The sequence below is a fragment of the Sinocyclocheilus grahami genome, unplaced genomic scaffold, assembly GCF_001515645.1.
Source record: "Sinocyclocheilus grahami isolate Dianchi unplaced genomic scaffold, SAMN03320097.WGS_v1.1 scaffold563.1, whole genome shotgun sequence".
Lineage (NCBI taxonomy): Eukaryota > Metazoa > Chordata > Actinopteri > Cypriniformes > Cyprinidae > Sinocyclocheilus > Sinocyclocheilus grahami.
Genome location: NW_015505742.1, coordinates 732,504 through 746,250, shown reverse-complemented (window position 1 = coordinate 746,250; position 13,747 = coordinate 732,504). Strand labels below are relative to the sequence as shown.

General features: G+C 35.2%; 1 protein-coding gene across 2 annotated transcripts in view; it reads left to right on the top strand.

Annotated features, from left to right (window-relative positions):
* The first annotated feature begins 1,120 nt into the window (after positions 1 to 1,120).
* The window catches only part of gtf3c3 (general transcription factor IIIC, polypeptide 3), a 13,089-nt gene continuing 462 nt past the window's right edge, over positions 1,121 to 13,747 (top strand). The window contains exons 1-17 of one of the 2 annotated variants that reach the window (XM_016239349.1): positions 1,121 to 1,356; positions 1,539 to 1,638; positions 4,376 to 4,647; positions 5,309 to 5,432; positions 5,559 to 5,750; positions 6,477 to 6,642; positions 6,934 to 7,081; positions 7,986 to 8,124; positions 8,379 to 8,479; positions 9,019 to 9,190; positions 9,300 to 9,502; positions 9,580 to 9,681; positions 10,447 to 10,582; positions 11,568 to 11,793; positions 12,766 to 12,956; positions 13,154 to 13,278; positions 13,408 to 13,560. In XM_016239349.1, coding sequence (XP_016094835.1) covers positions 1,270 to 1,356; positions 1,539 to 1,638; positions 4,376 to 4,647; positions 5,309 to 5,432; positions 5,559 to 5,750; positions 6,477 to 6,642; positions 6,934 to 7,081; positions 7,986 to 8,124; positions 8,379 to 8,479; positions 9,019 to 9,190; positions 9,300 to 9,502; positions 9,580 to 9,681; positions 10,447 to 10,582; positions 11,568 to 11,793; positions 12,766 to 12,956; positions 13,154 to 13,278; positions 13,408 to 13,560 — 2,637 coding nt within the window. In that variant the 5' untranslated portion in view covers positions 1,121 to 1,269. Of the gene's footprint in view, positions 1,357 to 1,532; positions 1,639 to 4,375; positions 4,648 to 5,308; positions 5,433 to 5,558; positions 5,751 to 6,476; positions 6,643 to 6,933; positions 7,082 to 7,985; positions 8,125 to 8,378; positions 8,480 to 9,018; positions 9,191 to 9,299; positions 9,503 to 9,579; positions 9,682 to 10,446; positions 10,583 to 11,567; positions 11,794 to 12,765; positions 12,957 to 13,153; positions 13,279 to 13,407; positions 13,561 to 13,747 lie in introns of both variants that reach the window. The other variant, XM_016239348.1, reaches the window with a different exon arrangement.

The following is a 13,747-nucleotide window of genomic DNA, read 5'->3' as shown; positions in this document are numbered from 1 at the left end:
CGGTATACTACCGTAAAATTTATGTCCAATACATGTAATGTCCGATACAGTTTTTCACCGTATATAGTAGGGAAATGTACCGTTAACCATTTAACAGGTTTTTACTGTAGCATTTTTACAGTCTTTTACCGTTAAATTCACGTTAATTTTTTACAGTGCATGGAACCTTCAGGATTTGAAGACTGTTTGTGTGAAAGAATGAGCCAAAATCACAGCTGAGCATGCGATAGCTTCTCCAGACAGGAGGCGTCTTGAAGCTGTCATCACCAACAAAGGCTTTTGTATGAAGTATTAAATACATTTCAGTAAGCCTGTTTAATACTTTCCCCCGAGTCATTCCATTTTATTACACAGAACTTAATTTCTGAACGTATTTGTTTTGTTTTCTTTGTATGTATGGATTACTTGGATTCTTACCGACATCTGGTGAAAATTTCATGTCAACAGCACCTTTAGAAATATATTTACTGAGAAAAATTGTGAGGTGGTCAATACTTATTTTACCCGCTGCATGTGTGTGTGTGTGTGTGTGTGTGTGTGTGTGTATATATATATATATTAGTGCTGTCAAACGATTAATCGCATCCAAAATAAAAGTTTTTGTTCACATAATATATGTGTGTGTACTGTAAATATTTATTATGTATATATAAAAATACAAATACATGCATGTATATTTAAGAAAAATATGTTATGTTTATATATTAAATATATTTATATATAATATAAATTATATTAAGATAAATATGTACATGCAAATATTTTCAAAATATATACTGTATGTGTGTGCTTTTATATATATACATAATAAATGTGCACAGTACACAAACATATATTGTGTAAACAAAAACTTTCATTTTGGATGCGATTAATCGCGATTAGTCGTTTGAGAGCACTAATATGCTTTGTTACTAAATATTATACAACCAAGAACAATGTACAAAACCTCAATTATGGTAGTACGAACAGCAAAAATGCTAAGGATGATATATTTACATTAATAAAAAAAATATATGTTATTATCTTCCCCAGTGTGTACCACGATAAATTTGGATTGCGCTATATTCCTTTGATGCTTGACGGCGATGTGGGTCTTTTGGAATGCCGTCACCTGTGGTTGTGTTTCGTTTACCGTCGAAGAAGAATTTGAGCTCTCTGATTGGCTGAAGGCAGAAACGCAGGAAGCGTGCGACAGTGCTCGTGCAGTGCACCAGTGTGATGTTTATACTGTACGTGACATGAAGCAGTAAACCGAGTGATTTTTCTACAATGTCCGAATTGAACGATTATTTAGAAGGAAAGATAACTTTCGAGGAGTTTGAAAGGCGGAGAGAGGAAAGAAAAGCAAAGGATAAGGTCATAATATTCCGCTTGTATTCTAGCATCTATGTGAATGTATGTAATACGTGTCTCTGTTATAGCGCATGTATACTGTATGTCCACTAAGCAGTTATTTTGGAATGTGATTTGGACATGCACCATGGTATTGTTGAAGTACTATGGAGTAGCTTGTGACTCGTGTTGTGTTTCAGGAGCAGAAGGGAGATGTGTCAGAATGTGAAGAAGCTGCTGATCAGGAGGACGCTGTTCCGTCCACTTCAAAACCAAGTGCTAGAGAAACACGGCTCCGTCAAACAGGTGGATATATCCCGTACATTTCCAGGCTTTTTGTAACTTTCAGGGGGAACACTATAGCTGAAAGTAATAATGAGGTGTTTTTATGAAACCTCACAGATTGTAGCATCTTTACAATGGAGCAGTTGCATAAACAACAGAACTGTGTCTTGTCTTAAGAACTAGTGATCAGCCTTACTTATCAGATTCAAATTAGACTAATCTAACTTTTTTTGTGACTGACTTAAAGGTATGAACAGTTCTGAAGAAGAAAAAGAAAAAAAAAATAGATGACTTAACTCGTAAGACTAGACTAGGCAGTTTAATATGAACTATATTGCAAGTGGCCCACAAAACACATTAATATAACCTCAAAATTAGACATTGATTTAATTAAAGGGGTCATATGATGCGATTTAAATTTTTCCTTTCTCGTTGGAGTGTTACAAGCTCTTGGTGCATAAAGAAGATCTGTAAAGTTGCAAAGACTAAAGTCTCAAATCCAAAGAGATATTCTTTATAAAAGTTAAGAGTCAACCACGCCTACCTAAAACAGCTCGTTCTAACACGCCCCCACATGTCTACATCACGATGTGGGAAGATTTGTATAACGCCGCCCAAATGTGCACGCAAAGAAAGAAGGTGTAACATTTATTCTCGCTGTAGTATTGTTGTTGCCGCCGCCGCCGCTGCCATGTCGTGAAGGCGCTGTGTGTTTCGTTGTGAAAGTGAAACTACTTTGTTTGGCCTTCCAAAAGAGGACAATATCCGCTTCGTCATGCCTGGAGCTGATCCGTGCTGGTCGCTGAGGAAATACATCAACTTTCACCGTGGACGAAGTGGAGTCCAGCCCAGGGTCGTCACATGTGGTTGCCGCTCATTCGTCGGCCACGCCGTTCTCGACCCCGCCGCCTCAGCTCACTCTAGCCCGGCCTCAGCTCACGCTAAGCCGCGGCTTCCGCTCACGCTAGGCCGCTGTGTTTTTCGTTGTGAAAGCGAAACTACTTTGTTTGGTCTTCCAAAAGAGGACACGACTAGAAATCAGTGGTTAAGTTGTATTTACAACACTGTTCCAGAACAGTTTAACCCAAATATCCAGATTTGTGCAGCGCATTTTATGGAGGACTGTTTCCTGATCCTGGGAGAGTAACGTTAGACTAAAAGGCTGGCAGTCCTGACTCACAGACTGTAAGTATGTTTTCATTTAAAGAATTTGCCACTGATGATTCAAACGTGAGTTTTGAGCAGTGTAGAGTAGGGCTTGTTGTTTGTCATTTCTTCGATCACAAATGCAGACAGAGTTTTATGTTTACGCGGCGCGATGCAGCGCAACGTGTAAAAAGACAGTATAAGTCATTATAATCAGTAATTATGTCCCCACTGGATGCAACAATGCCTCGTTTGTAATGGGTTTTAATGTTTTTGTCTCGTCGCTCCAGCCGGGACACGGCATCACAGTATGGTCAGTGGCGTAACATTTCCGTCTCACGCTTGAGGTATTCGGCCAATCACAACGCACTGGATAGCTGGCCAATCACAGCACACCTCGCTTTTCAGACCGATGAGCTTTGTAAAAATCGACGCGTTTCCAAAAAGGTGGGGCATAGAGGAGAAACAATAATGTACAGTATGTGGAAAATAATGTTTTTTTACTTTAAACCACATAAACACATTTCATTACACCAAATACACAAAATAATGTTCTTTTTAGCAACATCATATGACCCCTTTAATTAAATCGTTTTGCATGCATCTTGAAACCAAAAATCTAACTTATAAATGGCAAAATAATATGCATGCTGCAGATAGATTATATGCTGTTTAATAATAATATGCTATTTCTGCAGATAGGAATAGACACTTTGCCTTATTTCAAACTGAATAAATATGATATAAAACACAGTTGAGAACCAGTGTGCAGTGTTTGGTTTATGTGTGTATAGATGAGTAAGAGATTTATGAGGCAAAGAGCTGAAAAACACTAATTCTAAGAAATGATTTATTAAAGTTAGGCTAAGCGTATGGTAGAATGCATACAGAACAAAATATAATAACTTAAACATAATTTTCAGAATATTGTGCAATGTGCGTGTTAAATCAGTGTTAAATTGGGTGTTTTATAAATTACACTACCATTCAAAAGTTTGGGGTAAGCAGTAATATTCTGAAATATTATTACAGTTTTAAATAAACTGTAATAGTTTATTAACAATTTTCAAATGTAATTTTTTCTGTGATGCAAAGCTGAATTTTCAGCATCATTACTCCAGTCTTCAGTGTCACATGATCCTTCAGAAATCATTCTAATATGCTGATTTGCTGCTCAAGAAACTTTTCATATTATTAACAAAACAGTTGCTTAATATTTTTGTGGAAGCTGTGATACATTTTTTCAGGCTTCTTTGATAAGCAGAAGTTCAAAAGAAAATGTATTTGATAATTTGATATTTTTTTGTAACATTATAAATCTCTTTGTTTACCCTCACTTTTGATCAATTTAATGCATTCTTATGGAATAAAAATATGAATTTATTAAAAAAATTGAATCGTATCAACTTCAAACATAGTACTGTGTTTTTCGATCCTGAAATTTGATCCCAGGATTTATTGATTGACTGACAGATAATAGATCAGATTTTAGTTTCCTATTCTTGCTTGTATGGCAAACACATCAAGAGCATTTGACTGAGGCAGGTGGGAATCAATATTCAGCATCACGCAACATCACATCACAAGCTGTATTTTGTGTGATCTCTAACAGAGACGGCAGAAGAAGGAGTCAGTCCATCTGTTCAGAAAGCTTTTGCCTCCATGATCGGAGAGGGCCTGGAGGAGTGTGTGGAGGAGGATGAAGATAATGAAGATGGAAAGATGGAGTGGAGAGACATTGGAGAGGAGGATGGAGACGACGACGATGATGAAGAAGAAGAAGAAGAAGAAGAAGAAGAGGACAATGACGACAATGAAGTCACACCCGGAGATGTGTTTGCCTTAGAAATGGAGCTGAACCGTGAGAATAAAAAAATGATGAAGGTTGGTAGATTGCCCTGCTAGGTCAGCATTAATAATCAATAACAATAAAATTAATAAAAAATATATATATATAAAAAAAGGATGATTTAATTTTACATTTTGATTTAGTTACATCTACAAAAATGAGTAATTTATTATTATTATTTATTATGTTTTCAGTTTCTGAATAAAGAAGTATTAGAAGAATTCTCTTTATTTTTTAATACATTTATATACACGTGTCATAATGCACTCTTGATGCATATAATTAGTATTCTGTAATGATGATTAGCTATGATTTTATTAGATTAATTAATTTATTTTATGATTAATCTGTTTTGCTTTTTTTGTATTTTTTGAAAAATATAAAAATGCTGAATTAAGTTATATAGTTAAATGTGTATTTTCTTGTAATAAAAATAAAATATTTTACAGAAAAGTAATCTAATATATATAAAAATGAGTTTAATTTATTCATTATATTTTGCTTAATAAAGTCAGGAAGTACTCTAGTAATAGATTATGAGTTTCTAAATAGAGAAATATCAGAAGTATCAATTTTTATTTTTTTTGCTAATGCCTACATGTATCAATAATCACTGTTATTGATCATGATAATTTTATAGCATTGATCAAATCTTCAGTTTATTTATAAGCACATTGTTTTTTTGTTTTTTTTTAGGAGAGACGTCACCGCAGTAAGTTACCTCGGGCTCTCAGAGGACTCATGGGAGAGGCTAACATCCGCTACGCTAGAGGAGAAAAGGAGGATGCCATCCTGATGTGCATGGAGATCATTCGCCAAGGCGAGTTTTGTTGTCAACAAAAGTTGATCTTGGTCACTCGAACACAGTGTTTTAATTGTAGTGGTTTCTGCACATTAATCAGTAGTGTCATTGAATAAACCTTCATGTCTCTCTCGTCTCTCTCAGCTCCTGTGGCATACGAGCCGTTCTCCACACTGGCTATGATCTATGAGGATCAGGGGGACATGGAGAAAGCGCTTCAGTTCGGGCTGATCGCTGCTCATCTGAACCCCAGTGACTATGAGGAGTGGGTCAAACTGGCAGACATGTCCCTGGAGCAGGACAACGTCAAACAAGCCATCATCTGCTACACTAAAGGTCTGTATACAGATCTACACTAATGTTCAATGGTGTGGAGTCTCTAAGATTTTTAAGAAAAATGTTTTTGAAACATGAAGTCTTTTCTGCTCACCAAGGCTGCATTCATTTCATTACAAATGCAGTCAAATTGTGAAATATTTTTACAGTTTAATAACTGTAAACTGTTTTCTATTGGAATATATTTTAAAATGCAATTTATTCCTGTGATGCAAAGCTGAATTTTCAGCATCATTACTGTGCTGCTCATATTTTTGTGGAAACCATAATAAGTTTTTTCAGGATTTTTTCATAAATACAAAGTACAAAATAACTTTTCTAATAATGCAAATGCCTTTACTGTCTTTGCTGATCAGTTTAATATATCCTTTCTGAAAAAATCTATCTATCTGGATTTTTATTTATGTAATAATACAAATTATATTATATAAAAATTCCATATAGATAGAATATATTTTTTGTTTCATTATTTATAATTATTATAATTATTATTAAGTTGTTCTTGTTGTAAATCTGTCTCTCTTCACATCTCTTAGAAATGGTTTCTTAAAATATTTGGTTTGGCTTTAAAATAAAATAAAAAGTGAGATGAAGTGTGTCGCTGTGTACTAACAGTCAATCACATGAGTCTAATTCAGCAGATGTTAAAGTACTGAGATGCCTTTGTAAAATGTGTCTAGCACAAAATGTGTTTGAAGCACATGATGTCTGCTGGTTTGTTCCCAGCGATTAAATACGACCCCAGTAACGTTCAGTACCTGTGGGAGCGCTCGAGCCTTTATGAGCAGGTCGGGGAGCACAAGCAGGCCATGGACGGGTATCGCCGCATCCTCAGCCTGCTGCCACCCTCCGATGGAGAACAGTTCATGCAGCTCTCACGAGACATGGCTAAGTAAGTACGATGCTCCCGTCTTTTGTTAGTCAAGGTTTTTTGCTCCATAATTTAGTTTCATGACATTCCACCCTTTCGCTGACCCTTAAAAATAAACAGATTTTGCTACTGTACCTTTAAGACTTCACATGTAAGTGGCCTCTGTTATTATCTATATTGTTGTTTGTATGTTGACATGCTAATGAGCTCATGGTTGTGCCATTAATGCCATGACAGCTTCTGAAAGCCATAAAGTACATATCTCTGCTTGTATAGTTTGTAACCCCAGAACTGTGCATGTGTTTATTTCAGGAGTTACTATGAGAGCAGCGAGTTGCCATCAGCTATAGGAGTCATGGAGGAAGCTCTGGAGAGTCATCCTGAACTCGTCTCACATGAGTGTGTGAACATGGCTGCTGAACTCTTCATAGCCAATCACCAGCATGATAAAGCTCTGGAGGTGAGGTCAGAAAAGACTAGCAGGCTTTTCAGTGGCAAATATTGAAATATAGAGAGCAGAACAGAGTATGGATAAGACATGATGCCATTATGTAACTGTCAAATAGACAGAAAAAATACTGTAGTTAAATTGGCTCTGTAATTAAAAAAAAGACAAACTTAATGAAAACATGCAGAACTCTGAGTAAGAAGATTATTTAAATCCTTTATAAAAATCAGTGCAGAATTACGTGAAATAATTCATGTGTATTTTTTTCACAATAAAATTGCTCAAATGTTTACAAAAAAATAATCCAATATTATATATAAAAATGAGTATTTAAACTATGCATTATATTTTGCTTGAAGGTTGGAACTACTGTAGTAATGAAATATAGTGAATAAAGAAATATTAATAGTAGTAATAGTAATTAATAAAGAAATATAAAACAAAAAACTATGTTTTTAAATATAATTTTATGTCAGTGCACACTTACATAAAAATAGTATTCTGTAATTATTAATTTTGCAATTTAGATCATTTTAATGCATGGATTTTTATATTAATTTATGTTTTATTATTATTAATAATATTATTGTTTATCATGTAAAAAAAAGATCATATTAATTCTGAATGAAATTAAATAATTAAAATATGTATTTTTCTGCAATAAAATTAACAATGTTTACAAAAAAGTGATGTAATTAAAAAAAAATGATTCATTGTTACATTTTGCTTAAAGTTGGGAACTGCTCAAGAGGTCAAGAGGTTCTGAATAAATAAAATACCTTGTTTTTCTTTTTTTTTTTTGCTTTAGCATCTCATGTCGTAATTCACACTTGATGCAAGATGGTTCTTAGTGGCTCACCTTTTTCCCACTATTGTATTAATTTTAATGTAAATGCTCAAATGTGTGCATCTGTAGGTGCTGGTGAAGTTTTGTGGCATCGTTCTGAAAAGAGAGGAGAAGGAGGAGACGGAGACACAGACGGAGACGGCTGACAACACGCCTGCACAAGATACAGAAGGAGAGGAGAAGAAAAACGACTCTGAAGAGGAAAAAGGTAAGACAAAAAATAAATGTTCTATCATAATGTGTAATGCTGTACCACAGATGATGATGATGATAATGAAAACAAATAAATAAATGTTCAATAATAGTAATAATAATAGTATGTTTTCTTCTATTCATTGTGTGCTTTATATTATGCAGCCTTTGCAGTGTAGATTTTAGTTTGGCAGGACTAGGCTGATAATAACCTTGTTAATCAGAGAAAAGCATTCTGATCACATTGATGACATGTTTTTAAATGCATAGGTAAAATTGTAGAGGTGGTGATTCCTGATGATGTTCCAATCGACATCAGAGTGAAGATGATGGTGTGTCTCATCCACCGGAGCGTCATCAAACCTCTGGATGTAAGTACATTTATACACGTGCACACGCTCTCATTTATACAACTGATTTCCAAGTAATACTGTTGGTTTCTAAACCGTTTTGTATTTAAAAATCTTTCTCACCTTGTATTAAATACATTTTTAAACATGTTTTTTTTACTGAAACGCTTGTGAAAACACCATATATTCACAAATATCTGCTTAATGCCGTTTTAACATTCAGAAGGATACACTGGTAACACTTTACTTTAAGGTGTCCTTGTTACACATATTACATGTACTTACTATTATAATAACAATAAATTATGCATAATTACATGCAAGTATCCCTAAGCCAAATCCTAACCCTAACCATAGAGCAAGTACATGTAGTTAATTAATATTACTCAGTTCTTAAATGTATATAATTACACTGTAACAAGGACACCTTAAAATAAAGTGTTATCGAAACATTTTAACACTTAAAATGAACAAATTACCTCTTCCAAATGATAGAATAAATGTGACGACGGATGTCTCATCCAAATTTGATTTTCTCACCTGTGACATTTTGTCTTTAGACCATGCTGACGTCACTGATGGAGCAGAACCCAGAGGAGCTGGGCGATTTATATTTGGACGTGGCCGAGGCTTTTATGGAAGAGGGCGAGTATAACTCTGCCCTGCCTCTGCTCTCCGCCCTCGTCTGCTCGGAGAGATACAACCTGGCAGTCGTTTGGCTCCGACATGCAGGTTTACATGCTTTACTGCACTAAATTTGGAAAAGCAATGATTAAAGTCGGTCATTATAATAGTTAAATGACTTAAGATGTCATCTGATCTTGATTTGCTTGTTTTGCAGAGTGTCTAAAGGCACTTGGTCATTTGGAGGTTGCAGCAAAGAGCTACAGTAAGGTTGTTGAAATGGCTCCACTCCATCTAGATGCGCGTCTGGCCCTCTCCACCCTCCAACAGCAGTTGGGACGTCCCAACATGGCCCTCAAGGCCCTGGAGCCCATGTATGATGCTGAAACCCTTGCACAGGACTCTTCTGCTGCCCAGCAGGTAGTGTTGTGTTAGGAGGTGTGGACAGTGGACACCGAGTTGAGCTTGTTTATGATTATGTGTGTGATGTCTTTCAGGAACTGAAGCTGTTGCTGCATCGCTCGACACTTCTGCATGCTCAAGGACGCACTGATGATTACATTGATACTGTGTTGACCATGCTGTCCATGCTCCTGAAGGTCAGAATCTGACTGTGCTTAACGTCTGTTGGTGATATAAAGAGAGCAGTTTGTGACTTGTAGCAAGTATAATATGATATATACAGAATAAAATTTCATGACGGCAGAGATGTACATAAATCGCAACATACACTACTGTTCAAAAGTTTGAATACTATAAAAACTGTAATATTATTGCTAATTTAAGTAACTGTTTGAAAATATTTCAAAATGTAATTTATTCCTGTGATGCAAAGCAGAATTTTCATGAATGAAGAGCTTTTAGGCTCAAAACGTCACCTGTTGTGAGAACTTAAAGATTTTCTACTTTTGGAGCTGTGGTGTATATCTGATTGATCATTCTATTTTTCATTAATTGCATATGTCAAACTGAATCAATCAACTAACTGACTATAATATATTGTCAGATTCAGTTTAATATAGGTATACCATATTTTTCATATGAAAAACAGAAAATAGTTGGCACACCTAGGCTCCAAAAATTTAAAAAAATTAATACAACTATCACAAATCTGTTGTTAATAGTCTGCTATCGTATTTTGTCTATACCTAAATAATCTGATGAATCAGCCCGTATACAATTGAAGCAGCCTATATCAATGTATATTCAATTACCCAGCTAATATTTGTAGTTAACCACTTTTAAAGAGATAGTAGTTCATTCCTGCTCTCTGACTACCATGTTTAGGAGACTTGACATTTTTCACGAAATGAATTCTCTTCATCTAAAGATTGTGATGTGGTTGTGTTTTCTGTTTTGTGAAGGTGGCGATGGTGAGGGCTCAGGTGTGTGTCGTCTCTGACAGGTCCTCTGGAGTCAAACATCTGAAGCTTATAAAAGTGTCACGCAACAACCTGACCGAGATTGTTGACCAGGAGGCAGCATATCTGGATGTGATAGGTGAAGCACATCAGATTTAGCTACAGTAACACTCATTCATTGTGCCGTTCACTTCAAACTGTCCTCAGACTTGAGGATCACATAATCCGTGTTGGGGAAAGTTACTTTTAAAAGTAATGTGTTACAATGTTGCGTTACTCCATAAAAAAGTAACTAATTACATTACTTAGTTACTTTTTGTGGAAAGTAATGCATTACGTTACTTTTGCGTTACTTTTTTAATCTGCACAGGGCTTGCTTGTTTGTTTTTAAAATAAAAAAGTTATGTTTTTGGCAAATATAAAAGCCTTTTCACACCAAAAGTGAAATGAATAAGCCTCAGACTGAAGGGAAAGTACATTTACGTTCGTACAGTAGAATGCAGAAGAAGACATTTCAACACACTTCAGCAATAGAAAAAGACACAAAGGTTTGTCTAGAGTAATTTGTGCTTATTAGTATGGTTGAACTGGATCATCGAAGGTCAGAAGCAAATACATTGGTTAATAGAATGGAATTAAATACATAAAGGATATTTGTGTTTAACATTTAATTATTGCAGGTTTGCGTCATATTCTGAGTTGTAAATCTGTGTTATTTTTTTGTGAGTGAGATGAATTAATGCATATTCATATTTATTTTAGATCTACTGTAACATCTTCTGATTTCTCTCAACATGGGGACAGAAGAGCTGTCAATCAATAAATTGGATTTTTTTTTTTACTTGTGTTACCTATTTGAAAAAGTGACTCCGATATTCTCTTATAAATTAAAAAGTAATCCGTTACTTTACTAGTTACTTGAAAAAAGTAATCTGATTACGTAACTCGCGTTACTTGTACATAATGAATTCTATGATCAATAATATTTACATACTACAACCCAGCATTTTGGTTCGTTAAAGTCAACAAATCTTTGTAAACTTAAATCAAGATGTAATTACTTGCTCCTTCCCTGAAACATCCTTCCTTTTCAGCTGAAGTATCTCAGTGTCTTTCTCTCTAAGGTAAGACGAGTGTCCTCTCTCGAGACGACTGGTGGAAGCTGTTACAGCGCTGTTTGGCCGTTCTGTGTGAGGTGAAGCGCTTCGCCGAGGCCGAGTTATTAGTGGACTCCACTTTAGAGTACTATTCCTTCTACGATGACCGCGTGAAGCGCAAAGAGCTGGAATACCTCGGCCTGTCCGCCGCCTTCCTCGACCGCAACTTCCGCAAAGCTTATGACTATATAAGGTCAGATAAATCTGTCTATATATTCAGCATCCTAAATAAATAAATTAAAAAATCTAAATAAAATCAGCCAATAAATCAAAACCTGGTTTGTGTATGCAGTATTTTGGCTAATTAGATTTATTTTTACCATGCTTAAAACACAGAATTGTGCATTTTCCAACAAAAAAAATTATTTATTTTGGTGTAAATTGCAAGATTCTGCATTTAAAGGATGATATTCTTTATTCTGTAATTTTAAAAACGTCTTAATTTTTTTTATTTATTATTATAATATTTTTTTATAATCATTATTTTAAACATGATTAGTTTTATCATGTTTAAAACACAGAATCCTCCACTAATTCACTTATTTAATATTTGTATTTAAATAATTATTTATTTATTTACATATTTATTGATTTATTTAACTGATTAAATGTATAATAAATAATTCAATAATTTATGCATTTAGCAGACGCTTTTATCCAAAGCAACTTAGTGCATTCAGGCTATACATTTTTTTGACCAGGATGTGTGTTCCCTGGGAATCGAACCCACGACCTTTTGCGCTGATAACACAATGCTCAACCACTGAGCCTGAAAAATGTAATCAGTTTTTAAAAACACAATACAGAATATGCTTAAAACAAACAATCCCACATTTACCACCAAAATAAATACGGTTTTGGAGGAAATGCAGGATTATGAGTTTTATGCATGATCAAATTAGCCGAATACTGCATAAACAATCACACAAGGGGCAACATATGTTTAAATCTCAAGATAACCTCAAGTCTAATATCTGAGAAATGATTCTCCGAGGAATAGTGGGTTGAAAATCAAATTTGAGGCTAAAAGTTTCTTTATTTGATTGCAGAGTGGAATTGATTTGATTTGAGAAGTGGCTTTAAGTGACCACTTGGTCTTCTTTCTCAATAGAGAACTTGTCTTTAAGTACTTTATATATATATATATATACTCTATGTGTTGCAGGTTGATGTTAATGGACAATGTGGAACGGACTCAACTGTGGAACGTGTTTAATCAGGTTACCCTGCACTCTCAGGATGCCAGACATCATCGTTTCTGTCTGCGTCAAATGCTCAAACATCCCGATAACCATGCGCTCTACCTTCTCAATGGACACACCTCGCTGGTTTCTGGGACTTTCAAACATGCTCTTGGTATGGTTTAGACATTTGCTATCCCACAATTCTGGTGTTTATTACTAGGTTTTGCACATGATAAGTGTGTCATAGGTAGTTGTATAATTGATTTGCGTTTGAGCATTGTCATATATGGCATAAGTGGTGAAAACTGCACTATTAAAAATGGTTTATTATTATAACTATTATTAATATACTTTCTCTTCACTGATTAGGTCAGTACATGCAGGCGTTCAGAAACCAGCCCGATCATCCTCTTCATAGTTTGGTTGTTGGTCTCACATTCTTTCACATGGCCTGTCAGAGGTTTGTCATGAAAAGGCATCCACTCATTGTGCAGGTACAGTATGATGTGTGTTTTTCTAAACGAGTTACTTTTGGAAGCAAAGATGTCAACCAGATGTCCCTGTTTAGATATAGATGAATTTGTGTGTATGCGCATATACCACATATTTTGGTTGTTTGTCAGGGTTTCTCATTCCTGTGGCGCTATGTGGATCTCAGAGGTCATTGTCAAGAGTCTCTGTATAATATCGGTCGGGCTTTACACCAGCTTGGACTCAGTCATTTAGCCATTCACTACTATGAGAAAGCCCTCACCCTCCCCCCACTCAAACTGGAGGTAAGATGCTTTCAGTTTAATATCTGTATGATCCAACATGCATCCATAAATCATCCCAGAGATCTCCCAAATTCTCACAACATGAGAGACACATTCAGAAGCTCTGTGCTACATATACTGTATATATATATATATATATATATATATATATATATATATATATATATACACATATATATAGGGTGTT